General features: G+C 51.5%; 1 protein-coding gene across 2 annotated transcripts; it reads right to left on the reverse strand.

The window, feature by feature from the left end:
• OTUD5 (OTU deubiquitinase 5) lies at nucleotides 19–27,999 on the reverse strand. 2 transcript variants are annotated; one of them, XM_003484107.4, is made up of 9 exons: nucleotides 26,631–27,999; nucleotides 17,499–17,592; nucleotides 7,737–7,801; nucleotides 7,495–7,651; nucleotides 7,248–7,396; nucleotides 3,260–3,463; nucleotides 1,600–1,801; nucleotides 1,398–1,511; nucleotides 19–1,096 (listed from the first exon to the last, which is right to left on the reverse strand). In XM_003484107.4, the coding sequence occupies exons 1-9, from the start codon at nucleotides 27,222–27,224 to the stop codon at nucleotides 975–977; spliced, it is 1,701 nt and encodes a 566-aa protein (XP_003484155.2). In that variant the 5' UTR covers nucleotides 27,225–27,999; the 3' UTR covers nucleotides 19–974. The 2 variants fall into 2 exon arrangements, with proteins under 2 accessions (XP_003484155.2, XP_020936327.1); XM_021080668.1 differs by having other exon boundaries at nucleotides 19–1,099; nucleotides 26,631–27,985.

Here is a 27,999-nt window from a genome sequence, read left to right on the forward strand (position 1 = left end):
CACACAGAACAGAGGCGCTCGGGGGAAACTGACATTTGGTTTTATTGTGCCAAGGACATTACAGATGGCGGATCTTGTTGACACCTGCAGGGCATGGGTGCCCCATCTGCCGATGCTGCTCCCACTCCCCACACTCAAATCCTGGGTGGCGGCCATGATCCTCAAAGGTACCCCACCCCGAGATTCCAAAGACGGGTGGTGGAGGTGGAAGCGTAAGGAATGCAGCGAGGTCAGAGTCTCATTGTCCAAAGCCCACTTGACACCTGCTCCCCCTGCCCTCCTACCTCAGTCTGACTCACACTCTAGACCCTGCCCACCTCCACAGAGCTGGAGGCCAGGGGCAGCAACCACATCTTTGTGCCCCGTGGCCTGCCTGCCCCCAAACCAGAGAGATGCCACCTTCACAGAGCCAATGCTGTTGTCTACATCACTTTTTGATTGGTTGATTTTATAAGATAAAAGTACATTTTAATAAAGAAAAAAATTCAACATTGAAGGCTCAGACATTCTTGGGGGTACTGGGAAGGGTATTTCCCACTTCTTCCTCCCACCTCCCTGGCATCATTGTGGAGGTGGGGTGATAAGTTTCTGATCTTGGAAGGAATGGGGGACAGGGAGACTTTCCTCTGTCTGAATGTCTCTCTTCAGGGGCTGCCTGGCTGCCAGTTGGTTTGTCTCTGTGCCTCTCGCCTACCTTCAGCACCCTTGCCCGAGTCCCCTGTGGAATGCAGGGATGGTGCTGTGCAGGGGGCAACAGGGCACATCAGCTGGCGAGGAGACGGGTGATGATGGTGGTGGCAGCGATGAGAGGGCGCGTGGGGGTGGGCCAGCCAGAGGGAAGTGGGGAGGAGCGAGAGGAGGGGAGAGAGGGAAGAAGGAATAGGCAAGAGGGAAGAAAGCCAAAGAAGGTGGGGTGGCACTGGAGGGCAAGAGTGGTGGGGGTTGGGAGATGGTCTCCAGTCTCTGGGTCTCCATCAACTCTTGTCTGGGGGTGGGTCTCTGTGCACTTTGTTTTTCTTCATACTGTCTAGGTATTCCTGTTGGGACACTGCCAGCACCGATGCTAGGATCTCATCATCATCCCAGTCGTTCAGACCTGCTGGGCAAAAGGAAGGGAAAAAGGATGACAGAGCGCTTGAAGCCTGCCTTCTCCTTGCTCTGCCAATTCCTGACTCTGGAGAGCTCCCCTTCAGGCCCCCATCACTCTTTTGTCTAAGCAGAGGGCTCCTCTGGGCCTACAAATCCCCCCTCACGTCCCCTGTGGGACAGCCCCTTGGGCCTGAAAAATTCTCCTTTCCTGGAAGATGGCCAGAGGCTCCAGGAGCCCCCTTTCAGGACTTGCTGCTGCTTCCCTCTCTCCCCGGCTGGCCCCTGGGCCCTAGGCAGAGGAGGCTTACCAAAGGCAGAGGGGGACATCTGCTGAATGAGGGCCCGGCATTCCAGAGCAGGGTAGAGGGACACGAGGGGGGAAGTAGCCCGGTCGGCCCCTGTCGAGAACTGGCTGCTTGTACCTGGGGCAGACAGACAATCAGAGGCAGGGCCCATGACCTAGGCAGGCCCTCCTAACCCCTGCATGCTACCTGTGAGCAAGCCACTAACCTGGTGCACAGGGCGAAGGAGGTTTGGCAAGAGCTAAGACAGTGCCTGGGGAAGGGGGCTTGATGCCCAGCTCAGCATGTAGCTCAGGGTGCTCGGGTGACGAGGCTGAACTCCGCTGCCGCGGGGACCGGCTGGTCCACTCCTCCAGACCACTGGAGGCTGCTGCTGTGGCAGAACTGCATGTGGCGCTGGCTTTCCGGGGCTACGGTGGGGATGGAAGAAGAAGTAAGGACACAGTCACGACCCTCCTCTGCTCCATCCCCAAAAGGCTTGCTCCCTCCCAGAATCCTGGCTATGACACAGCTTCCACATAGGCCACCCTCACTAAACCTGGTCACAAAAATGGACCATGGGATGAAGGTAAAACTCTTTCAGCGCCCCCCAACCTCACACCCTTAACAGCCAATCTGACAGGAAACCTGTTACTGCCACCTTCGAAACAGATCCAGAATCCAGCCCCTTCAGCAGCCCCCAGCACTACTGTAAAGAGTCTTCTCCTTGCTGGTCCCGGGCTTCCAACCTTGGCCCTAGACTCCACCCTGCACTCAGTGGTAAGAGGGATCCTAAGTCAGATCCCATTCTTCCTCTGCTCACAACCCTCTCATGGCTTCTGCCACATTCCGAATAAAAGCCAGAGTCCTCACCAGAGCCCACAAGCCCCTTCCGATCTGGCCCGCCACCTTCCCGGCTCCACCTACTACTACATCCTGTCCAGCCACAATGGTCTCCGGGCTGCTTCTGACTCACACCACGTGTGCACTTACCTCAGGGCCTTTGCTTCCGCTGGCCCTCTGCCTTCCCTGACATAGGACCTAATCCCCTCACCTCGGCAACTTTTGCTCAAATCTCACTTGCTCCGAGGCCGTGACATGCTATTGAATACTGTGAACTCCCTGCTCCACTCAGCCCTACTCCTCCCCCTTCCCAACCAGGCTCTATGTCTTTCATCCATAATACCTTGCAACTCATGTATTCATTATGTTTATCATTTTGTTCCACCCTTCATAAATGTAAGCACCCCCAAGGACAGGGAGCTGCGACGGCCTGCCTCACCGATGTACCCCTGTACACAGAGAACAATGCCTGGCACGACCCTGCAATAAGTATTTGTTCAACGAATTACTCAGCTCTTGCCAACATCTAGTCACTCTCAACTTGTGATGCCTCAACTGTCCATATGCCCGGCTTCACTTCCTGCCTCAAAAATTCAACCTTTCTGTGGGACGACAACCAGAGCCCGCCACCTTCACTGGCCTCCCAGCCAGGGTCAGGGGCCCCACTGATGCACGCTGTCTCCTTCTGCAGAGGAGATTGCTGAGGGTGGAGTGGGCAGGACTGATTTTACATCCTTGGCACAGAGCCTGGACACAGTAACATTTAGCGAAAGCTTGACCCTCTAAAACTACCTACGAGGCCTGCATGTTGTGACCAGTGGCTGCCCTCCCCTCCCTCCTTTAAAGAGCTTGCTCTGCACAAGTGCTGAGAGCTCTAAGGCGCAACACCAAGACCAAGACCAAGGTGAGGTACGGATAGGGCTGGGAGCTTCCTTCTTTCCTAGATGTCAAAACTACCTAATTTTTTTCTGCCTGGTTGGGGGAAAAACATAGGAAGTGAACACGTTCCTTGGCTGGACCAGTCAGTCACACAGCCCAGGACCGACCTGGCTGGGGCCACGGACTTGGCGGGCCTGTTTCTCTTGATCCCGTAGCCACTGCAGGTAGGACTCCCGAGCCACCTGCTCCTCAATGGCCTCGTTTGTGGCCTCCCAGTCTGTGGCCCGCTTCTTGTCTTCCAGCATCTGCTGTTCAATCCAGGACTCCTCCGACGTCTTTATGGCATTCTTCATCAGGGACTGCTCTGCAAACTGCAAGGAGGGGAGGAACAGGGATGTGCAATGACACTCAGAACGCCAGCCAAGAGCCAGGCCTGGCTAAGGGAGGTGGGCCCACAGGCCCGGAAGATTGGCGACAAGAAAGTAGGTATTCTTACTAAGCACCCCCCTGGGAAGGCTGCCTATTGATCAAGGACTGGGGGAAGGCAGGCTTGGGATGTGGGACTTGTCATTCCACACGCCTACACTTAGAAGCCCTGGTCCTAACCCCGAGAAGACACCTCAACTGAAGGACTAAGTCTGGGGCAGTCAGGTGCCCTCCAGCCAAGGACAAAATTAAAAGAAGTCTCACCCAGCGACGACTCACTTGCTGAGGCCTTCCTCACCTATACCCGGATGGGACCAAGGAGAAAAGATCACCTGAGAAGTTAGCAGCACATGCACAGGGTGGAGGGAGTATTGGGGCACTTAAGTGGACAAGAGGACCGTGTCAGCATGGTGTGGGGGTGCTATGAGTTGTGCGACACTGTACGAGAATGCCCTTTGTCAGGCTGTGAGACAAAATAGGGTTTTTTTAAAAATGAAATAATGAACAGTATCAGTGTGTATCACAGGGAATAAATGTAAGTATCATTCAGTGAAACTTTTTAAATTTTTTTATATAATGATTTTTATTTTTTTCCATCATAGCTGGTTCACAGTGTTCAGTGAAACATATTTGAATGCATATATACACACCAATGTGTGTGTGCACTAATTAAAGATGTAAGATGTAATTTTTTTACCCGTGGATAACAGTCCAAAAAAGTACGTAAAACTGTTAGAATAAGCCAATTAAAAAATGGGCAAAACACACAACTTCATCAAAAAAGATATACAGGAAGTTCCCATCATGGCTCAGAGGAAACGAATCTGATTAGTATCCATGAGGATGCAGGTTCGATCCCTGGCCTCGCTCAGTGGGTTAAGGATCTGGCATTGCCATGAGCTGTGGCATAGGTCTCAGATGTGGCTTGGTTCTACTGTTGCTGTGGCTGTGGTGTAGGCCAGCAGCTACCGCTCTGATTCGACCCCCAGCCTGAGAACTTCTTTGCGCCGCACGTGCAGCCCTAAAAAGACCAAGAAAAATTTTTAAAAAGATACACAGCTGGCAAATAAGCACGTGGAAAGATGCTCAACACCACTTGTCATTAGGAATTGCAAACTAAAATGGTGAGGTGGAGTTCCCGTCGTGGCACAGCGGAACTGAATCCAACTAGGAATCATGAGGTTGTGGGTTCGATACCTGGCCTCGCTCAGCGGGTTAACAATCTGGCATTGCCATGAGCTGTGGTGTGGGTTGCAGACGTGGCTCGGATCTGGCGTTGCTGTGGCCGTGGTGTAGGCCAGTGGCTATAGCTCTGATTCGACCCCTAGCCTGGGAACCTCCTTACGCCATGGGAGCAGCCCTAAAAAAAAAAGATGAGCTACCTATTAGTTGAAGACGGTAAGAACGGAAGCTTCATGTAGATACAGATGGTCACATACAGAAATATTTCTAGGTATGTATATTAACACACAAGTTAGTATACACACATATACCTCCTTGCTGTCAGCTGAAAGGGCCTAGAAGCAAGGATACCCCAGTAGCAAGGAGCACACTCAGCACCCAGATCTTGATTTCTAATAGCATTCTCCAACAAAGGAATAGGGCTCCTTGGAGAAATGGCTAGTTCTAGGACTGGGGCAGGAAATATACAAGATGTACCTGGAACACCTTCCAGTACCAAAAATTAAGTATTCATGACAAAAACCAAACAAAAAAACCCAAGAAACACTCCCCCAAAACACCGCCACAATGATGGAGTATGTCAGAGATGCAGGAACCAACCAAAAGAGTTCCCAATAGCCAAAACTGGAATAATGTTGAGCACCAAATGAAAAGAGAATTGGATTGTAACCCAAAGTGTAAAAGGTATAAAACAAACACCCATCAGCCCATGTTAATATAAATGACTGAATAAATTAATAAATGGAGGCTAAGAGGCAAATCTCCCTTGCAGACAAGGTCCAAATAATTTACGTAGATATTCCGTCCTCAAGGAGATGGAGCATAACCCCCAAGTATTAAGTGTGGGCTGGACATAATGACTTCCTTCCTACCACATGGAAAAGGGGGGTGGGGGGGGAGAGTAATTGTACAGTGGCGAAAACTTGACAGACACTACTTTCTGTCAGGTGATCAAGGTCAACATCAACAGTTATAAATCACAGTCACAGTACATACTGTTGATGCGATGGGAATGAGCATAGCGCTTCATTCACCACCGTGACCGTCCGCCCCAAAGCCATAAACCCAGTCTCCTCCTGAGAAAAACATCAAATTCCCAAAGAGAAACATCCTACAATATACCTAGACCAGTACTCCTCCAAACTGTCGGGGCCACCAAAAATAAAGAAAGAGTGAGAAACCATCACAGACAGGGGAGCCCAAGGAGACATGATGACTTCAGTTAATAATAATGTATCACTACTGGTCCACCTAACTGTAACAAATGCACCAGTCATCTGATAAATTAAATAATAGCAAAACTGTGTGCAAGGAGGAGGAGGGTACATGGGACCTCTGCACTATCTTCTCAATTTTTCTGTAAATCTAAAACTATTCTAAACAATTAAGTCTATTAAAAAAGACGTAGGGCATTCACATTTTTCACAAGTGACCAAACCACAAAAAGGCATGGATGAATCTTAAAACATACAGCGTTACTTCAAAGAAACCACTGAAAAAAATACATACTGTGCGATACCAATTGTATGACCTTCTAGAAAAGGTAAAACTCTAGAGTCTGTAAACAGATCAAAACCAAGGAAATTTACAGAAACGGTCCCAGCCAAGAGGAGCCAAAGACGACGTGATCACTAAATGTAACATGGTATCCTGGATAGGATCCTGGAACAGGTAAGATCATTAGGGGGAAAACTGAGGTACTGTGAATAAAGTATGGTCTTTAGTTAATACAGCAATATTGGTTCATTAGCTGTGACAAACATACATTAATCACAGTGGGGTATGTGGGAATGCTCCAATCGCAGTAATTACATAAATCTCAAAGTGTTGAGATTAAAAGTTTACCCAAAAAAAAAAAATCATAAAACCTCTATGTTGGTGGTGTTTAGGGTGTTGTTTCCCTAAATGGTGCCTCATTTTATGAGGCAGGAGCACTTTCCGTTTGTAGGAAGTGAAACGTGCACAGAAGGTATCAAAATCCCCAGCAAACAACTGTTTATGAGACAGAGAATGAGAATCTGTCAGTGTGTGCTAGGAAAATGCACTGCCACCTTCTGAGCACCTACTAGGCACCAGACCCAGCATTAGACACTTTCTGCATTGGCCAAGCTGCCAGCCAGATTACTCATACATTCTGCCCTAGGTCCCACAGCCAGTAAGTGGTGGGGCCCGTCCTACACTCCAAGTCTCTGGGACCACAGCTGTCTGTACCTGCTGAGGTTCAGAGGAGGATCCATGTGGGTGCCAAGACACCCAATCAAGCCTTGGCTCACACTTCCCAAGTATGACCCCCCCCATTCCACAATACCAATCCTCAACAGGTAAAAGATGAGTGAGTCCGCTCAGACAGGCAAACTGAGACCAGAGAATGGAGCCCTGAGAGATCACCTTGGGTAACACTCTAATTTTATAGAGGCAAAACCTTTGGAACGACTCAGAGAGGGAATAGGACATTTAAAATTGTGGGCTAGGAGCAAAACAGTGACCCTGACAGAGGTTTCTGGCCTCCATATCCAGCATCCATTCTGGGCACAGACACCTGCTTACCCCCGGTTTGAATGATGGCAGGCCCAGCCCCACACCAATGGTGGCCTTGTTAGGATTCACCACTGAATTGTAGTGGATATTCCGATGGTAGCTGACACGGATGGGTTCATCCTCATTTTGATGGATCCCATGGAATGTGTTGATGGGTTCTGCAAAGAAAGAGAAGGAGGGAGCATCCACAGTGGGCTGGGTGGGGCAGGCTCAGACCAGGCGTGACCAGTCGCTCGCCTACCCACCACAGAAGTACCTGTGCTGTACTGATACACCTCCACGGGCCGGTTGTACATCTCTGCCATGGCCTGCATCTCAATGTGGTTGCCATGGCAGTTGTTTTTCCGCTTCCGGTTGATGTAGGTGGTGAAGTCTTCTGTGACATAGTTGGAGAAATAGTCGGCATTCTTCATCTGCAGGATAAATCAGAGGGTCAAGGTCTATGTGCAGAAGGGATCCAGCCGCTTTGTACCCGCCCCAAGGCCTGCAAGGTCTCACCAGATAGTCCATGCAGTGCTTTCGCACAACCTCATGCATGTCCTGGTCTCCATACACTTGGTCAGCTGTGGGGACAAAAGGAGAGGCTGGGGTCAGCGTGGCCACCCAAGAACAGTTTGAGTGGCAGACCTCAAAGGAGGGCTGGGGGCCAGGGAAGCTCCCTTTCCTACCCTAAGGCATGGAGAATTCTTGGCCTCATGGGCTAGAATAGGGTCATGAAAAAAGAGGCAGGCAGGCAGGTACAGTCTTTAAGAGTAAGCTTACGGGTGAGAGGGACACAACCACAGGCCTTTTGGGCAGATGATTTTGTCAGCAAATATTTTAAATCCTGTAAGTGGCCTTAAGCACCATCAATTCCACACGTACACGTCCCTCCTCACTCTTCCCATGAGGAAACTGAGGCTCAGGGAGTTTGCAGCTTGAAGGTCACAGAGAAGGCAGTTTGGGACAAATTCACCTCTAGAATTCAGTTTTCCTGACTCTCAGGAGTCAGCATGGCCTTTATGAAGTTTAAAAAAAAAATGCAGGAGTTCCCGTCGTGGCGCAGTGGTTAACGAATCCGACTAGGAACCATGAGGTTGCGGGTTCGGTCCCTGCCCTTGCTCAGTGGGTTAACGATCTGGCGTTGCTGTGAGCTGTGGTGTAGGTTGCAGACACGGCTCGGATCCCGCGTTGCTGTGGCTCTGGCGTAGGCCAGTGGCTGTGACTCCGATTCCACCCCTAGCCTGGGAACCTCCATATGCCGAGGGAGCGGCCCAAGAAATAGCAAAAAGAGAAAAAAAAAATGCAAAGGAAAGGGAAAAGAAAAAAAAAGGAAGAAAAACTGGGCTCTAAGCCCAGTTCTGCTAGGTACAGGTGAGCAAAAGGACCCAAGGCAAGTGACCCAAGTGTTCTGAGCTTCATAGGCCTCACGTGTAAAATGGGATCAAGCTGGGGAACTTCCCAGAAGGCCTCTTGTGGGATTAATGAGATAACAGGTGTGACGTGACTAACACTGGGTTTGGAACAGAGCAGTCACTCGGAGCTCCCTTTCCTGAAGTGGGGTACTGTGAAGGTGACAGAGGCGAGCAAAATCCCACCCCTATCCACAAGCAGCATGTAGTTTACAAGAACACTAAGACACAACATATACACCTCACTTAAGCTTAATTCAGGAAGGGCAGGGGTTCTCCTGTGACTCAGCAGGTTAAGGATCTGGTGTTGTCACTGCAGCGGCTTGGCCATGGCCTGGGTTCAATCCTTGGCCAGGGAACTTGGTATGCTGTGGGCACAGCCACAAAAAGGAAAAAAAAAAAAAGGGAAGAAGGAACTAGGATCCCCTCTGCCTTGCTTGATGATGATGTCCGCATATATATCGTTCCCTCTTTTCAAGAGGTTCTTTCCATCCTCTTTGGCTGCCTACCTGTCAAACACCAACATACTCTTAAAACAGTTCCCTGTCCTCAAGGGCATCTCTATCACCAGATTTATCAAAGGTGTGTCCGGACTTCTTCTGCCTGATCACACTAGGCTCCCACTGAGGATAGAAGGTGGGTCACATCCAGGACCACCCCCAGCTCAGAGCCTGATGCAGGGCAAGAAATTGAGAACAGTCTGCTGAGTACATGGGTAGGTTAGCGGGGAGCTGGGGAGCCTTCTCCCTGAGAAATTAACGTGGGCTTGAAGATGAGGCACACCTCATGTCCACCGGCTAAGACAAAGAAGGAATTGCCCTTTGTCTCCCCGGAGACCTATGGCTCTGATGGGATCGCCCAGCACAGAGAGCTCTTCTGTGACAGCCAGTCTACCTCCGTTAAGAATCACCAGAAGCACGCCTTCGATGCCCTTCCCTGCCCTCCCTGGAGGGCTCGGTGAGATAAGGTGAAAAAGGCCACTCTGAGATAGAAAATGGGGCCCGTGCTTGTCTCACGTCCTCCTGGAGGTGCAGAGACCTGAGGGTGACGGGGAGTGGGGGTTGTAAAGGCGGGAAGGGGTAGCCCCTTCACCGATGTAAACAAGGATGTGGGTTCTGTGGCTACACTCTCCCCCCCACCCCCCAACCGTGGCACTTCCAGCAAGTCACGTGCCCTGTGCACAGGCCGGGGGGCCCCCTACTGCTGCCTTTCTTAGAAGCCAGGACCACAGAACCCGCTGTGGCTGCAGAGCTGCTTGAGGAGCTATTTCTGTAGAATAAACTTGGGGGTGCCGAAGAGGCAGTGCTGTTGGCAGCTGCAGTAAACAGGAACTGAGATGAGCGTGAAGGGGTTAAACAGGGGTTGGTCTACCAGGCTCAGGGAGGTGGCTGAGATGCTCCTAGGGAAGGGTCAACAGGCATTTCCCGGCCTGGCAAGTAGATCTACCCGAGCTAGATGCCAGATTCAGGGAGACTACGAGACAAGGAAGGGACTTGCAGGAGAATCTTCCCATGAGGATCCCCCCATTTCCCTGTCATTGACCCCTTCACCTGACGGGCAGACTCTGCTGCTTCCTAGCTATGTGGCACTGGACAAAGCCTTTAACCTCTCAGGGCCACAATGTCCTCATCCATAAAGGAAGAGAGTAACTCCTCTTCCTATCACTGGCTGTTAAAGACAAAAGGGGAGGGCCTGCTAAACACCTGAGGCCTACTGTGTTCAGGAGGTGGGGCTCCAGAGTTCTGCTGTAGCACAGTGGGTTAAGGATCTGGCATCGTCGCAGCGGTGGCATAGGTCACAGCTGCAGCTTGGATTCAATCCCTAGCAGGGGAACTTCCATATGTCAACACACACACACCCAAGAGCCACCAAATTAACATCAAATCAATAACATAGGTCTCCCAAAACAGGTTCAAGTGTGGACAAGGTACATGTGACCTTCTCTACTTACCTATAAAATATACCACCTTCTCTCCTCAGTTCTAAGACGCACTGACAGGTGGTACAGTACATATACTTACTCACAGCTTCTGGGAGGGGGCACCAACCTCACTGGTTATAAGAGGTACCCTAGGAGTTCCCGTCCTGGCTCAGAGGAAACAATCTGACTGGCATCCATGAGGTTGCAGGTTCGACCCCTGGCCTCACTCAGTGGGTTAAGGACCCGGTGTTGCCGGCAGCTATGGTGTAGGTCGCAGACAAAGCTCAGATCCCGCGTTGCTGCGGCTGTGGTGTAGGCCGGCGGCTACAGCTCTGATTAGACCCCTAGCCTGAGAACCTCCGTATGCCTTGGGTGCAGCCCTAAAAAGACTTAAAAAAAAAAAGTGGTACCCTAGTTTTGGAATCATCAATGTGGAAGAAAAGGTGCATTTCTGAACCAAGAAAACAAGGCAACAATACCTTGACAACTAGGGAGAGTAGTAGGATCTTCACAATGACATAAGGCCAGAAAAACCCCCAGGACAGGGCTAAGCACACAGGAAGTCCTCACCTGAGGAGAGGCTTGTCTTACTTTGCCAGCCCCACCTCTGTCCTCCAGCAAGCTCTCTTCCTCCTGAGAGGCTGGCACATGGGACTAGGGGCTGAGCTGGACTTCCCTGCGGAGGCCAAGGTGGGGGGAAAGGGCCCAATGGTCCTGCGGAGGCAGGGGAATTCAGAGCACTTGTTTTGATAGAAACCGAAACTCCTCCTCTTGCTGACACTGCACTTGTGGGCAATCTGCACCTGCTCTCCCCTCCTAGAGTCCAGCTGGAAGGGGGTCCCCTACCACCTCACCTCTGTCCCTAACCCAAGTAGGGCTCAGAAATCCTCCATACAATACTACCACTGGTCCCACCAAGACCTTTTCCAATCCATTCCATCCTCACCCCCAAAACCCCACTTTACACAAGAGGGATACTGAGTTACAGAAATGTGCCAGAGCTGGCCCAAGATCAACATTTGGAAGGATAAGGAGAAGCCAGGCTTTCAAGGATAACTGGTAACTTTAAGCCCTGATGCCCTAACGTGACATTGACAATACCCCAATCCAGCTATCACCTTAGCCACCTGACTTCCTGGGCCAGGCCTGACCCTGCCTGCCTCAGTTTCTCCACCAGCACAAGCAGGAATCAGTTGGAAACCTGGAAAGGCCTATAGTGGGGAGAGATTACAGATATCAGGGGCTGTACCCCTTGCTAGGGCCACAGAAGTCAGCATGAGCTTTCCCTTGCCACACTCTACTTCTACCCTTTCTCTGAGCATACAGAAACAGCAGCAGTGGGCTAAGATTCTGGCTGCAGCAGCTCAGGTCGCTGCAGAGGCGCAGGTTCGATCCTAGGCCCAGAGCAGTGGGTTAAAAGCTCCGGTGTTGCCACAATTCTGGCATAGGTTGCTGCAGTGCTCAGATTCAATCCTTGGCCCAGGAACTTCCATGTGCTACAAGTGAAGCCATTTAAAAAAAAAAAAAAAAAAAAGAGGAGTTCCCATCGTTGCGCAGTGGTTAACAAATTGGATAGGAACCATGAGGTTGTGGGTTCGATCCCTGGCCCTGCTCAGTGGGCTGAGGATCCGGCATTGCCGTGAGCTGTGGTGTAGGTCACAGATGTGGCTTGAATTCCACATTGCTGTGGCTCTGGCGTAGGCCAGTGGCTGTGACTCCGATTCCACCCCTAGCCTGGGAACCTCCATATGCCGAGGGAGCGGCCCTAGAAAAGGCAAAGACAAAAATAAATAAATAAATAAATAAAATAAAATAAAATAAATAAAATAAATGCACTCTGTGCACACATACAACTGGTAGATCCTGCCAAAGATGTTTCCGGGGCCAAATACCCACACAACAACAACCCTCACAACTACAGGGAACCACTGTATTCAATAAGTAGATGCCAGAGTTCCCTTGTGCTCAATGGGTTAAGGATCCAGCTCGGGTCACTGCTGTGGTGCAGATTCAATCCCTGGCTTGGGAACTTCTTCATGTCGCAGGCATAGCCAAAACCAAAAAAACAAAAATAAAAATAAATCCAAGCAGATGCCCTTGACACCAACCAGGAAAGACTGAAGACTGGGTAAGATGCAAGGCTGTACGAGCTGAGGACTGCCCCCCGGCCCCCAACACCTCCTTCCAAGCCTTTGCCATGGGATGGTGGGGGGGGGGAGAGCCAACAGCTCTAACAAACTTGCCTCAACCTCCCTTCCCTGCTGCTTGGGGGATGGTCCCTCAAACCTCTGTAATCCTCCCTCCTCGGGTTCTCTAAAATGTAGTCACTATTTGCTGAGGAATTACCTGGATGAGCAAGACAGAAGAGCCTAGACTGTCTAGAGTTTAAGTACAGGCCCTACCATTTGTTTTAGAGGCACCTGGGACTTGCCTCCCTGCCAGGCTGCTGCCTGCCCGCCTGCTAAAAGAGCCACAGCGAGTTCCGCTAAGGACAAAAAAGGAAGCCTGGTGTTTGCCGAGCATCTAAAAACAAACCACACAAACGTGTACACAAAGCAATAGAGGGAGACAGGACCTGATCTGTTCCCCACATCTCTCCTGGCCCAGTGGGAACTTGGCCCCACTAAGGAAATGAACCAAGAAAAAGGCCTCACCTGCCTATCAAGCAGCTGTGGTGCATAACGGGCCTGTGGCTCCAACTATCCCAACTGACACACCCTCCACCAGGGAGACAGCAGAACTCAGTCCTCTCAATAGCCTGGTCTCTGAGATGCCTGCTCCTCTACCCAAGAATTCCCACTGTAATTCCCATGGTGTGCAGCAGAAATGAATCTGATCCGACTAGGAACCATGAGGTTGTGGGTTCGATCGCTGGTCTCTCTCAGTGGGTTGAGGATCCAGCATTGCCATGAGCTGTGGTGTGGGTTGCAGATGCAGCTCAGATCCCACATTGCTATGGCTGTGGCATAAACCGGAAGCTACAGCTCCACTTTAACCCCTAGCCTGGGAACTTCCATATGCTGCCGGTGTAGCCCTAAAAAGACAACAAAATAATCAAAATTGATCTAAGATACATTTCTCCAATATTGACAGTCCATGTTTCAAGATCAAAAGCCCCAGAGCAGTGGGTCTGGCTAATGTTTCTGGGCCCCATCATGTAACATGCACAGCTCCAGCTGCATCCCCATGGCCCATGCAGATAGATACATGTGGCCTCCACTTTGCCCACAGAGGCCAAAGCCAAGGCCAGAGCCAGGGCCAGAGGTTTTTGCTGAGTCAAAGCCATATGAGGAGAGGGAGGGAGGAGAGATGCAGACTCACGTTTCCAGGAGGAGGTTATCTGAGCATAGCAGGGGCAGGGTGGACCACAGGATACCTCTGGGACCCAGGCTCCCACTTCCACTCCACCCGAGCCTGTACTGATGCTCACAAGTCCCCAACAGAGGTGGTGGAAGAGAGAACTGGGCGCAAGGAGTAGATATGGGTTTGCACTGGGGACACCCAGACCTCAGAAGCAAAACAGAGGGTAGAAACCCACCTGCCTCAGTATTCTTAAGAGTAGAGAGCCACAGGCTTCTACTTGGAAGAAGCAAGGCCCAGAGAAATCAAGAAACACAGCCGAGGTCACCCAGCCAGTTGACAGCTACGCTAAGAAGCTAGGGCTTTCCTAGGGCAATAGCAAGGTGTTCTCTGGAAATCTCTGGGTTCCCATGCCGTTTCTGCCACTAACGACCTTGAGCATGTCATTTCCCTTGCCTGAGCCTCAATCTTTTCATCTGTCTTATGGGATAATGATCCCAATTTTGCAGGTGAACCTGAAGCACCTTGTGGAATGCCTAGCAATCAGCAGAGTCAAAGAACAACAGAGCGAGGGGTCTCTATGCTTGCACCCCCCACCCCCCGCCAATTCCAACTCTTCGTTACGTGGTCCTTCTACCATTCAATGTGCGGCAGGAAATTAGAACCTGGAGGCCTTCTCACCAGAGCCTAGGGCAACTACTACCTGTCCCTATCCAAGAAAAGGCTGGAAGCAGAGGGGCAGCAGGGAGCTTGAGGATAAAGTCCCTTTCCCAGGCACACGTCCTGCGTAATCTGCCCCAGGGAAACCTCCAGTTGAGGCCTAGAGACCCAGGGGCCATGTACTTCTGGGGGAGAGGCCATGGGGCTTCTGAGGTTTTACGAAGAAAAGCCAAGGGCAGCCCAGTCAGGGGAAATGTGTAGCCCTAGTGCTGATAGGGAAAGGCCTTCAACCTGTCATGGTCAGTTCTTCCTGTAAGCTGAGTCCCCTTACTGGAAGGCCACGAAGAGGGGGAGGGTCAGAAGCGTTCGGGGAGAACAGCTAGATGAACGCACATATAAATTTTGGTCTTTCTTGGGCTACTGCCAAGCCAGGGTCTCACCAGCCCCAAGGTCTTCCTTCAAGACCAATCAAGACCCAGATGTTCAGCTCTATTTTCTGACCTTCACTCCACCAGCAGCCCTGCTTACCCCACATCCAGCCTAAGGTTCCAGCATAGGGCCTAACACCTAACAGGCCCCCACCTATTCTTTCTTGGCCTTCCTCTGGTCCAAGATGCCCCCAAACTTAGCTTTCTCTAGGAAACATCCCAGGGGGAACGTGGACTTGAGCCACAGGGACAGGAAGGTTGGGATTTCCCCAGCCCAGCAGAGTCCATTCATTGCCTGAACATCTGCTTGGCAACGACCCACCCCACTTACTTTTTTTCACCCACTCAAACATCTGTGGCTCTGAAGCATCACTAAGAATAACATTCATGGAGTTCCTGTCATGGTGCAGTGGAAACAAATCCGACTAGGAACCACAAGGTTGCGGGTTCCATCCCTGATCTTGCTCAGCGGGTTAAGGATCCGGCGTTGCCATGAGTTGTGGTGTAGGCGGGCAGCTGTAGCTCCCATTAGACCCCTAGCCTGGGAACCTCCATGTGCTGGGTGTGGTCCTACTAAAGCAAAAAAAAAAAAAAAAAAAAAAAAAAAAAAAGAATAACATTCAGGCTTTACCAATGCTATTGTTCCATGAGGGCCTACAACAAATCAGGCACTCAAGGGATTTACTAAAGTCATCTCATTTAACCATTGTAACACAATGGGTCTTTTAGCTTCATGGTACAGACAAAAAAACGGGTTTAGGAAGAAAAGAGGTGCCTGCCTAAGGGCACACCAAGAATCAGTGGTACAGCCAGAAGTGGAGCCTGAGTCAGTCCGGCCCACCAACAGACGTGAAGGGTACCTACAGACTGAGAGAATGGCAGACCCAGAAGGGATTTGATGAGCGCTTCAGAATCAACACCATTTCAGGGATGGGAAAGTGGAAGTTCCAAGTTAGGGTCAGAACTAGAAGGGGTTTCTGACTCCCAGCTCAAAGTTCCTACTGGAGAGCACTTTTCCTTGGGAGAGATCAGAGCTCCAAAGGGAGGATCAGATCACACTCCCAGCTTCCCTTGTACACCAGCACAGGTCCTCACAATTGCCTGCTGAGTCACAGATTCAATTTCTCTTTGGGCTATGCCCACTGCATGTGAAAATTCCCAGGCCAGGGATCAAACCCTTGCCACAGCGGTGACCCCAAGCTGCTGCAGTGACCACACTGGATCCTTAACTTGCTATGCCACAAGGGAACTCCTGAGTCATAGAGTCAGAGCCAGAGGAGCTTCAGATTATCTAGCTCAGACTGGACAGTAGATGGTATTAAGGAGTTACTCATTTTGTTAGGTATGGTAATAGCACTTTGGAAAGAAAGTTCTTCATCTGTCAGAGAAACACAGAGAAATACTTGCTAATGAGATGGTCCAATGCTGAGGTTTTGCTTTAAAAGTACTCTTGTTTCAGGAGAGTGAAAAAGAGTGGGTGGCTTAGTGATGAAATAAGGCTGGCAATACATTAACAATTATTTTGAAAATGAATGATAGGTACACAAGGGTTCACTATTCTCTACTTTTATGTAAGTTTAAGAAAATGTCTGGAGTTCCTGTCGTGGCGCAGTAGAAACGAATCCTACTAGGAACCACGAGGTTGTGGGTTCGATCCCTGGCCTCGCTCAGTGGGTTAACGATCCAGCGTTGCCATGAGCTGTGGTGTAGGTTGCAGACTCGGCTCAGATCCTGCGTTGCTTTGTCCGTGGCGTGGTCGGCGGCTACAGCTCCTATTAGACCCCCTAGCTTGGGAACCTCCATATGCCGCGGGAGCGGCCCCAAAAAGCAAAAAAAAAAAAAAAAAAAAAAAAAGAAAATTTCTGCTATCCCAGGGTGACAGCAGTATGCTGTGGTTAAGAGCACAGGCCTAACCTAACCCAGACTTTGACTCCCAACTGGACAATATACTCTCTGACCCTAGCTAAGACACTCCTTATCTGAGTCGCTTTTCTTATCTGACAACTGGAAGTAGTAATCTTAGTAATCCCTGGCATCCCGTTGTGGCTCAGTGGTTAACGAATCGACTAGGAACCATGAGGTTGTGGGTTCGATCCCTGGCCTTGCTCAGTAGGTTAAAGATCCAGCGTTGCTGTGAGCTGTGGTGTAGGTCACAGACTCGGCTCGGATCTGGTGTTGCTGTGGCTGTGGTGTAGGGTGATGGCTGCAGCTCCGATTGTGGACCCCTAGCCTGGGAACCTCCATATGCCACGGGAGCGGCCCTAGAAAAGGCAAACACACACACACAAAAGAGTTCCCGACAATGTCTGACAGAGCAATCTGTGTCCCTAAGAAATGTTATTTTCTTTATCACTATTATTGCTATTGTTATCACTTTCACACCACCATATGCCTCATGACCGAGGGCTTAAGGCCAGATACTAAAACTTGAGGCTGGGGCTTGGAGTCCCTAAAAGACCAGCGAACTCTACCCAAATCCTGTCACAGGGGTTACTCCTGACAACCGGGAAAACAGCTCAGGGACAGCCCTAGGCCTTTGAAAGCTGAGGCAGAGACTCACCTACAGCCCGGAAGAGACAGGCGCCGTCCTCCTTCATCTGCTTGATGATGAAGCCCTTCTTGTCTCGCAGGGCCTTTTCGAACCAGTGCTCCTGCTGGAGGGAAGAAGTGGGGGTGGGGGTGGGGTCAACAACAGGCAAGGCCTGAACCCTCATCCAAGGGCTCTGCCCTTGAGCTCCCAAGGGGCCCAGCTAATCGGCTGAAGGGACAATGGGCAGGGTCCAGTGCTCAACCCTGCTTCACCCCTCTGTGCATGTGGAGCAGGAGGAGGTCCTTTCTTTTGGGGAATCAGCTGCTGCGTAAGCAGAAGGCTTGCTCCCAGAGGGGTCTCACCTGCCCTGAGAGCAGAAGCCCCACCTGCATTCCGGCCCCCCTGCTGACCAAGCTGGGAATCTAGGGTTGGGCCTTCTCCCAGGCAGCCAGAGGCCCAGACCCAGCAAGTGCCGGAGGAAAACACCTGCCTCTACCCCAAGGCGTTTCACCTGGGGACCCTCCAGTCACTTAGGCTAGAGCAGATGTTCCCGAGGGAATGACTGACAAGAGCCTAGATCCTGAGCTCCACCTACTGCCAGACCTCGCTTGTGACAGAACACATTTAACACTTCTAAGTATATGCATATGTATACAAACACACATGCGAGTAACGCTGAGAAGACCATACAACAAAGCGTTATCCCTCGGTGTTGTTGTTACAGGTAACTGTACCTCACCACCCCCTTTATAAGAGACAGACGATACGTTATCCAAAATTCCCAAAGCTTTTAAAACCAAGGCTTTCTCGAACTCATTTCGCCTTACAGCCTGACCTGCGCTGACAAGAACCTATTTATTCCACTTGGAGGTGAATATCCAAACATTTCTACGTAGAAACAATCAGGTGTTTGACCATGAAGTGCTAGTACAGAGCCCACGGGAGGTGTTGCGTGATACGCAGTATACACACCAGGTGACTCGCCTAAGTTCTGGACGTTTTCTAAATTCCAAAGTACCTCTGGCCCTAGAGGTTTGGGTTAAGTGAACCTGTACAAATGTGTATTTTCAGATTTTTTTTTGTTTTAAATAATGCAGAGATGAAGAGGTGGGACATAAAGGATGTTTAGAGCAGTGAAACCATGCTGCATACTATAATGGTGATTACAGGTCCTTATACATGTACCCAAACCCACACCATGTACAACACTAAGAGTGAAGCCTAATGTAAATTATGGACTTTGGGTAATTACGATGTGTCCATGTAGGTCCACCGATTGTAAAAAATGTACCTCTCTGCTAGGAGACACTGATAATGGCGGAGGCTCTGCATGTGTAGGGGCAAGGGGTATATGGGAATTCCCTGTACCTTCTGGTCAACAATTTTGCTGTGCATCTAAAACTGCTCTGAAAAAATAGAGTCTATTAAAAAAAGTCCACGTGTCACTTAACATATATTTTCCCCCTCAAAACAAACCAGCAGCAGCAGCAGCAGCAGACCTTGAGCAGCCTCATTGCGCCATCTGCTGGCCACCCGAAGAAGCCAGCCTGAGCCTGCGTCAGGCCTAAGAACCAGAGATGCCAAGGCTGCTCCTTGGGGACATCACCCAGCCCAGGGATTTATAGGATCTGGCCTAATGCTGATCACCTCTCTGCAGGCCATTTTCATCCAGCTCTGGTGACAGAAATTCCTGGCAAAGCAGGAAGCACAAGGTTTAGAGGCTAAAAGCTCTGAGATCTAATTCCAGCTTTGTCACTCGCTTGCTGCATGAGTTCATGTAAGCTACCTGAACTCTCTAAGCCCCAGTTTCCTATCAAACAAGGGATCTGCCTGACAGAGCTGTCAGGAGGCTCTGAGGAGCTTCAGGACTTGAAAAGGCTTTCTAACAACATACCATGCACTGATGAGATGGTCACCAGTAACAGCCAAAGGGGCCAGACCAGCACGGAAAGAGATGATGATGTACAATGGAGAGGTCCTCAGAAAGTCCCAGGTGAAGGAGTACCCACTGTGGCTTAGTGGTAAGGAACCCGACTAGTACCCATGAGGATGTGGGCTCAACCCCTGGCCTCGTTCAATGGGTTAAAGATCTGGCGTTGCCATGAGCTGTGATGTAGGCTGCAGACTCAGCTCGGATCCCAGGTTGCTGTGGCATAGGCCAGGAGCTATAGCTCCGATTCCACCTCTAGCCTGGGAGCTTCCATATACTGCATGTGCAGCCCCACCCCAAAAAAGAGAAGTTCCTGTTGTGGTGCAGTAGAAACAAATCTGACTAGTATCCATGAGGACACAGGCTCGATCCCTGACCTCGCTCAGTGGGTTGAGAATCCGGCATTGCCGTGACCTGTGATGTAGGCCGTAGACACTGCTTGGATCCCATGTGGCTGTGGCTGTGGCGTAGGCCTGTGGCTACGGCTCCAATTCAACCCCTAGCCTGGGAACATCCACACGCTGCAGGTGCAGCCCTAAAAAAGCAGCAAAAAAAAAAAAGAAGAAGAAGATGTAGTTCCCGTTGTGGCGCAGTGGTTAACAAATCCGACTAGGAACCATGAGGTTGCGGGTTCGATCCCTGCCCTTGCTCAGTGGGTTAAGGATCCGGCGTTGCTGTGAGCTGTGGTGTAGGTCGCAGACGCGGCTCGGATCCCGCGTTGCTGTGGCTCTGGCGTAGGCTGGCAGCTACAGCTCCGATTTGACCCCTAGCCTGGGAACCTCCATATGCCATGGGACCGGCCCAAGAAATGGCAAAAAGACAAAAAAAAAAAAAAAAAAAAAAAAGAAGAAGAAGAAAGAAAGAAGTCCCTGGTGAGTGGCTGTATAGGAGGGGATGAAGAAGGAGTGACAAGGGAATACCCAGTAGCCCCACCATCAGGGCCTACCCCCTAGGAAGGTGTGGCTGGCTTTTCAGAGATGACAAAGGCACCCAGAGGCCCTTAATGGGCTTCCATGGGCAGCACAAACTCTTGTGTACAAAATTCCAGGAGTCCAGGTGCCCTTCCTGCCCCACAGGGTATCACACTGGACTGGCACAATGCACCCAGTTCCCCATCTCTGCCCGCAGGGTCAACCATCTCCCAGGGCGACGGCACCTGCCTTAGCTAGGGGTTTCTGGCAGAGAAGCTGCAATTATGACTACAGCCCCAGACTGGAGAGAAGTTCTAAAACAGCAAGGCACACAACCATCTCCTGCCCTCAAGTACAGGGGGCAAAGCGATAGGGGAAAGGGGATCAAAGAGGATGAGAGGGGCTCTTACTTACTCATGCAATGAAGGTTTACCAGGCAGCTACTAAGCAGACCCTAAGCTGGCCAAGAGGACAGGAAAAGGAATCAGGTTTGGTCTCAACCCCGAAAAAAATTCATGACCTGCTAGAGGGATCAGCCAAAGACCACACACGAGTATAAGCAGGGCTTTGAAAGAGGTGAACATAGGGGTGCTGTGAAATGGAGGAAGGGACCTGGCCCATCATTAAGGCTGGCACCTGAGAGGAGGTGCCGCCTAAGAAAAGGATGAAACAGAAAGATCTCCAGAAATGCTTATTAATGGGATAAGAAATCACTTCTGCCACTCCAGGCATGCCAGAGGCCCAGCAATGAGTTCAGCAGAGCTAAAGTCCTGGAAAGGAGTAGGCAAGTAAGCAGGGCAAGACCATGAGAAAAGATGAGTTCATATTAGCCGAATGCCAGCCCATGCCAGGTGCCAGATGCAAAAGGTGACCTCATTTTACTGTCCTTACCACAGCTCAGGTGGCAGGGAGCATTATCTTCATCTTATAAAGGCAGAAAGGAACTGGGATATGGGCACCAGCAAAGCCTCGTGTAGAGGCAACAAGAGAAGCCTCATGAGTCACAGCATGGGGATGTCTCTGGCAGTCCATCTTGGGAAAATCCTGGTTTGTTCTTTAAAATGAAGAAGGCCTGAGCATACCCCTTGCACAAGCAAGGCTTTGATCCTGTGGCAGCCAGACTGGCATCCGGGCCTGGATCTGGAGGACAGACCACTAGCCACCCACTGGCTTTGGCATCGGCAGCCGTTAGAGCTTGAGTTCTGGCTGAAACCCCTTCTCTCCCTCTCTTTGTGGAGAGAAAACAGGGAGGTCATGGTCCCGGGCTCCAAAAAGAGCTTACAGAGTCCCAAGAGCTCATAGCACAGTCTTTTCCGTTCCCCGGCTGGATAGGAGCCTCCAAGGAAGGTGCCAACTTGGGAGTTGTTTAGGAAAATGGCCCAGGAAGGAAGGGCTGGCAGGAGTGAGAGGTGGGAGCCGGCCCAGCTATAGATGAGTTTAAACTACGTAAATGCTCTAGCCTAAGAAAGTCAAGTCCAGACCCTGATCTTACAAGCTCACTCCTAAGCCTGTGGGCAATTCCCTCCACATCTCTGAGCCTCCACAAAGGGCAGGCAAAGCTCTCTGACACCAGGAGATCCCAGGTGCAAGACTGCGACCTACTGTTCCGAAGGCACACGAGCAGTTGAAGCAGGCTGTGGGACCCACCTGACTTGGGTTCCAATCCAACTCCACCAATCATGAGCCATGTGATAAACTGCCAAGGCACGGTTTTCCAGTCTGTGAAATGGGATAACAAGCCTCCCAACAACAGGGATACTGCACAGACTCAAATATTACAGGACTATGCCCAGGAGGCGAGTACCTAATGAGTTCCCTTCCGCGCCCTGGTAGGGACACATGAACACCCCTGTAGTAGGCTGAATAACGACAACCCAAAGACATCAGGCCCGAATTGCTGGAACCTGTAAATGTTACTTTATAAGGAAAATGGGTCTTTACAAATGTGGTTAAGGATTGTGAGATGTGGAGATTATCTTGGAGTATCAGAGTAGGACCTAAATGCAATCACATGTGTCCTTACAGCAGCAGCAGCAGATCTGATACTGACTGAAGAGGAAACCACCCATTCACAGAGGAGACAGAGGTCAGAGTGATGCGGTCAAAAACCAAAGAATGCCCAGGAGTTCCCCGTGATGGCACAGCAGAAATGAATCCCACTAAGAATCATCAGGTTGCTGGTTTGATCCCTGGCCTCGCTCAGTGGATTAAGGATCCAGTGTTGCTGTGGCCGTGGTGTAGGCTGGCAGCTGTAGCTCTGACTGGACCCCTAGGCCTGGGAACATCCATCCGAATGTCACAGGTATGGCCCTTAAAAAAAAAAAAAAAGGCAAACAACAACAACAAAAACAAGAATGCCAGAAGCCACCAGAAGCTGGAAGAGGACTGGATTTTCCCCTAGAGCCTCTGGAGAGAGTGCGACCCTGCTGACCCCTCAATCAGGGCCCAGTGAAACTGATTTTGGACTTCTGGCCTCCAAAACTGTGAGAAAATAAACTTCTGTTGTTTTATTTACCCAGTTCATGGTATTTTGTCACACCAGCCACAGAAAACAAATATAACTCCCTTCCAGCACTCCTTGTTGTGAGCTGTGAGGCAAAGTGGCATGGCGCTCATCCTGCAGGATCCACCCCGCTTGCATCCCCCAGGGAAAGGGTTCGAATTAGGGCTGCAGGGGCCAGGAATCCAGCCTCCCAGCCTGGGAAGCTGATGACCCTGTCTATCGATGAATGAGCTGCCACTGTAGGAGGGAGGCAGCAGGGGAAGATGGCAGAAGCAGTGGCAGCTCATGGATAGATGTCTTCCCAGAGCCCATGGCCAAGAGGTGTTTAGTATTCTGGGCTTCACAGCTCTGTCCCAGCAACCCTGGTGCCAAGACCACCCCTCTGTCCCCACAAACACCCAGGAGCACTGGCTATGCTCCATGGGCTAAACATAGGCAACCCATCCAGTGAGAAACCCAGACAGATACACTGCTCTCTAAGGACTAACACAAGCTCTCCAGGGCAGAGGAGTTGGAAAAGAGCAAGGCTGCAAACCTACTGCCAGGCCACTGGGCCAGAGGGAGGCTAAAAAACGAAGATTCTATTATTCTGCAACAAAAACAAATGGAGTAATGAGGCATACTACGACATGGATGAGCCTTCAAAACTTTATGCTAAATGAAAGAAGCCAGTTGCAAAAGAGTGCATGTTGTATGATTCCACTTCTATGAAATGTCCAGAAAAGACAAACCAATCAAAACGAAAGTAGATTAGTAGTTGCCAGGGACTGAGAAGGGATGAGGGGATGGGGAATGATGATGATGCAGGGTTTCTTTTTGAGGTGAAGAAAATGTCCTAAAGTTGACTGACTGGTGATGGAGGCACGACTCTGGAAAGACACTAAAAGTCACTGAATTGCATACTTTAAACTGGTGAATCACGTGACATGTGGGTTATATCTTAATAAAACTGTTAAAAAAAATACACATGATGGCCAACAGCACCGGCTGGGGAGAGGGAAGCTATTAACTGCTTGAAACCTCAGAGCATACCCCTACAAGCCAAGGGGCCCCACTCAAACCTTTCAACACAGGTGGGTAGGGGAGTAGGGAGCAGGGAATTACAAAGCTTACAACTAGCTTCAGAGCAGTAAAGTCCAACCTCTCTCCTCGCCACTACCCAGTTTATGGATGGAGGGGCTGAAGGCCAGAAAAGGGAACAGCCAGAAGTACAGGACACAAACCCAGGCCACCTGGGCAGAGATCACTTCCTGCTATAAGACTCTGCCTCCTCACCAGAGTGGGTTCCCAGATGCCAAATGAAAGATTTTTGCCAACAAAGATCAGTTGTTGCAAAGGCTCCTAGGAAGAACCCAGATAATCCTGGGGACACTCCAAGAGAAGAATCAGCCAAGGTCCAAGGTGGGCCAGGTCAGGTATTCAGACATTCGACAACCCTGGGCATAGGTGGACTTTCGGCAGCTAAGCAGATCCTGGGGTTTGAATTCAGACCTGTGCAGCTCCGGAGCCTAAACTTTTTCTACACACAATGCTACCTCTACACCATCCAACAACCCCACCCACCCACCCACCCACGGCAACCCCCAAGTTTATTCACCACAGCACAACTGGCCACAAAAACCACTGTCCACCAACCTTAAGCCTCACACTGACCAGACCGCTTGTTCTGACCACCATGCTTGCGTGGCTGGGAGGGAACAGAAGAGCAGGGGAGAGAAGGAAGGAACCCGGTTTTTCCTCGAAAGACACCTACCGTTTTCTCTCACCTTCAGGCCCAAAGGGCTGTGGCATGAGTTCCCTAAAAATCCCAAAGTTAAAGAATACCTCGCCAACTCCTTAACTGACCAATGAGGAAACTGAGGCCCAGGGACCAAAGGCAGAATGATTGTGATTCAACCAGCAAAGCCCCAGCAGAGCCAGAGTGGGAATCCAAGCACTCTGGCTACAGTGCCAGGTCCAACTTCTCCCACCACCTCAGCATGCAGGCCCCCTTCTCAAAATGTTCCGTGGGGCCCTTAAGCTCAGGATACTTTCAAGTCCTTTTCTTCATATGGGAGACTCTTGGCAAGGCAGCCATACCTGGGAAATGAAACCCCTGACAACACCTTCCTAGTACGGAGACCCCAGGGTGCCAAAAGGGCTCCTAAAGGCAACAGAAATACAGTCACAGCATCAGGACAGACGGGAAGTCTGAGCAGTCACAACAAGGACCAGATTCACCATCTGGGCTCCCTCTCAACAACGCCCCTCTTTCCCAAAGGATCTGATTGATCTCCAGGTTACAAACTGCCCCCAGTGACAGTTCAGAATCAAGCCTGAGGCAGCAGGAAGAATCTCCTCTCTTTTCATCCCCATGCTGAACCAGGTAAGGCAAGAAAAAGCATCTTCTTCCTCCTTTTGTCCCAAGATGTGGGAGGACAGGAAGCCTCTCCTCTGTCATTGGAAAGATATCATGCCATCACAGAGCTTTAGTTCCATGTTCTTATAGGGACAATCACAAGGGAGGGAATTCTAGCCTAGGAGATGCAAAGGGGAGGTAAGGAGGTGTCTTTCTACTAGTCACCATGGCAGCACATGACTTCTCCGTGCCCAGGACTCCCTATTTCTGTGGAGAAGAAAAGGCACACTTTACTGCAACCAGGGAGAGAAGAAACAACTCCTAGCCCTGACCCTGGCAGATAATTTACCCTGCCTAGAGTAGTAGTAATGGGTGGAAAGGGAACAAGGACAGGGGCTCAAGACAAGGCCCTGGCCCCTGTGAAGCACAGAGAGATTTACCTGAGCCAAGGGGGAGAGGAATGTGGCTGCAGAATTTGCTTGCAGTGGGGATGTCCCAAACCCCTTCCCTGTCTCTGGGAAGGAAAAAGCTTGCTAAAAGCAATTCAGGAAGCTCAGAATATTTCCCTGATCCTGGAAATAAGCAGGACAGCTGGCTCAAGGAGAGACTCAGAACATCCAGTGCTCGAGGGGAGGCCTCGGGACTCACATCCCCAGCACCTGACAAACTTCTCACAGAAAGTAAGGAAAACTTCCTAGCCTCGGGGCTTCTTATGATTGTAAAAAGCACCCAGACCCTTCTATTCAAGGGGGGGAAGACCTCAGGCCCCACTGGGGAAGATCTCACCTCCCTCTCCCTGGTGAGAAAGGATTACCTGGTTGGGGGCAGGGGGAGCCTCACGCCCAAGCGGGGAGCTCTAGCCCCTCCCTGCGGGGAAGCTCAGGCCCCTGGGAGGAAGGTCAGATTCTCCCTCAGAATCCCACCATACCCGTGTTCCCAAGGAGAACGAGCTACTCACAGGACTTACTTCACAAGTGGAAGTGGAAGGTCCTTCTCACAAGACTTACTTCACAAATAACCCTTATTTATATTCTGCGGAGAGAGAATCTTAGACTCTTACCCCGGAGGAAAAGAAACCTCAAGCCACCGAACACAGACCAAGATCCTTTGGAGAGTCATGAGATTCCATTCTCCAGAGGCATTCCATCCTGCCTGTCTCTCCTGGGGAGTTCCTACCTATTGGCCCTAAACGATGAGATTCCAGGGCCTGGAATGACAACTACGCGTTCTAGAAAAGACCACAGAGCCCATCTTCAAAGCCTCCATCTTATCTGGGGCCTCTAACCCCAAATCCTTGGTGGGGTGGGCGTGAGGGTGGGAGAAGAGCGTCTCACGCCCCCGCCACCACCAGAGAAAAGACTGCCAGGTTCAGAGAGAAGACACAGGCTCCATCTCAAAACAGCCTTCCTTGGGTCTTTACCCTGTCTGGGGATTCCATCCACCACACCCACTCACCTGTCACCCCCCTTCCTGCCCATACCTGCTCAACGGTGGCGGGGTCCATGGCCTCGATGCGCGCTGCAGCCGCTTCATACTCGTCCTCACTGTTGTAACCTGCGCCGACCTCCTCGCGCTCAGGGCTGCCCCCGCCGACCGCGCCAACCCCGGGGGCTTGACGCCGCCTCTTGCTGTGGCCCGGCCCGGAGCAGCAGCCGCCCACGCCCACGGTGCCGCCCACACCCACCACCACGCCCGCCGCGCCCACCCCCGCTGCCGCTGCACCCAACGCGTCACCAGGACCGCCGCCGGGACCGCCGGGACCCCCGCAAGGAGGAGGAGAGGCCTGCTGTGGCCGGGGTCCCGCCACGGCGCCGGGCGGCACGGCCAGCGCCCAGCGGTGGAGTGCACCTGGTGGCCCCGGGAGCGGGCCCTGAGGCGGTGGCGAAGCTCGGGGACGGGGCCCCACGACGCCCGAGTCACGGTCGCGGTCGCCACCACCCACGCCCGTGCCACCGCCGCCCACGCCTACACCCCCGCCGCGCCGCGGCGCCGGGGGCAGCGGCCCGGGCGGCGGCGGCTCGTTGGCTGGGTCGGCGTCGGGAGGCGGCGGCTTCTTTTTGGGGAGAATAGTCATGGCGGCACTGCCGAGTACCCCCCAGCAAACCCGGCGCGGGGCACGCTGGGAGAGGACCCGGATGAGGGGGCTACAGTGGTGCGCGAAGCACGACGGGATCGCCGGGACCCGGATAAAGAGATCGCGGCACCGGTTCTCGAACCGTCGGCGGCGCGCAGGTCACGCGGCTGGAGAACCCGGATGTGAAGTCCAAGATGAAGGCACCGGTGCGAGCCTGTCGTAGCCTTCTCCCCAAGTCCAGCAAGATTATTGCTACGCTCGTTCCGGCCTTCGGCTTCAAAGGAAACAGAACCAAAACAAGCACCTCTTCGCCCCGCCCCCTCGCAGGTTCTTGAACTACCGGGTGGGGCCCGGGGCGTTGCGCACGCGCGCCGGGGCACAGCCCCGCCTCTCTCTCGGAAGTACGTGGGCAAAATCTTCACCGCCGCCACAACAATTGCGGGTACCAACCAATCGAAGCGGCTGCGTGGGTCCTCGGTGATGCCCACGGGCCAATCAGAAGCGAATAATCGCCCTCCCCTGCCCTCCGTCTCAGATTTCAGTCAAAGTCGGCACCCTCGTTCCTTGCCTTTCCTCTCGTCGTCCCCGTCCTGCTCTTCTCTCCCCGAGGCTCTGACTCGCAAGCGGGGGTACTGCAACTGGACAGCGTGGCCTGCCCCGCACACGACAGTTTTAAAATCGCCTCCCTTCCAGGCTTCCAACTTGGCTGCAGTCAGCCGGACTGACAGGAAAATATCAACACTCCCAGAGCTTAGCTAGACCCTGAAGCGTCAGT

Source organism: Sus scrofa, chromosome X (assembly GCF_000003025.6).
Source record: "Sus scrofa isolate TJ Tabasco breed Duroc chromosome X, Sscrofa11.1, whole genome shotgun sequence".
Taxonomy (NCBI): Eukaryota; Metazoa; Chordata; class Mammalia; order Artiodactyla; family Suidae; genus Sus; species Sus scrofa.

Excerpts from the sequence above, each read along its gene's own strand:
- OTUD5 (XM_021080668.1), bottom strand. The coding sequence starts at position 27,224 with ATGACTATTCTCCCCAAAAAGAAGCCGCCGCCTCCCGACGCCGACCCA. Across the intron at positions 7,802-17,498 it reads CTGTCTCTTCCGGGCTGTAG|CTGACCAAGTGTATGGAGAC; the intron begins GTGAGTCTCTGC and ends TTGTCCCCACAG. Across the intron at positions 7,397-7,494 it reads GGTGTATCAGTACAGCACAG|AACCCATCAACACATTCCAT; the intron begins GTACTTCTGTGG and ends CTTTCTTTGCAG.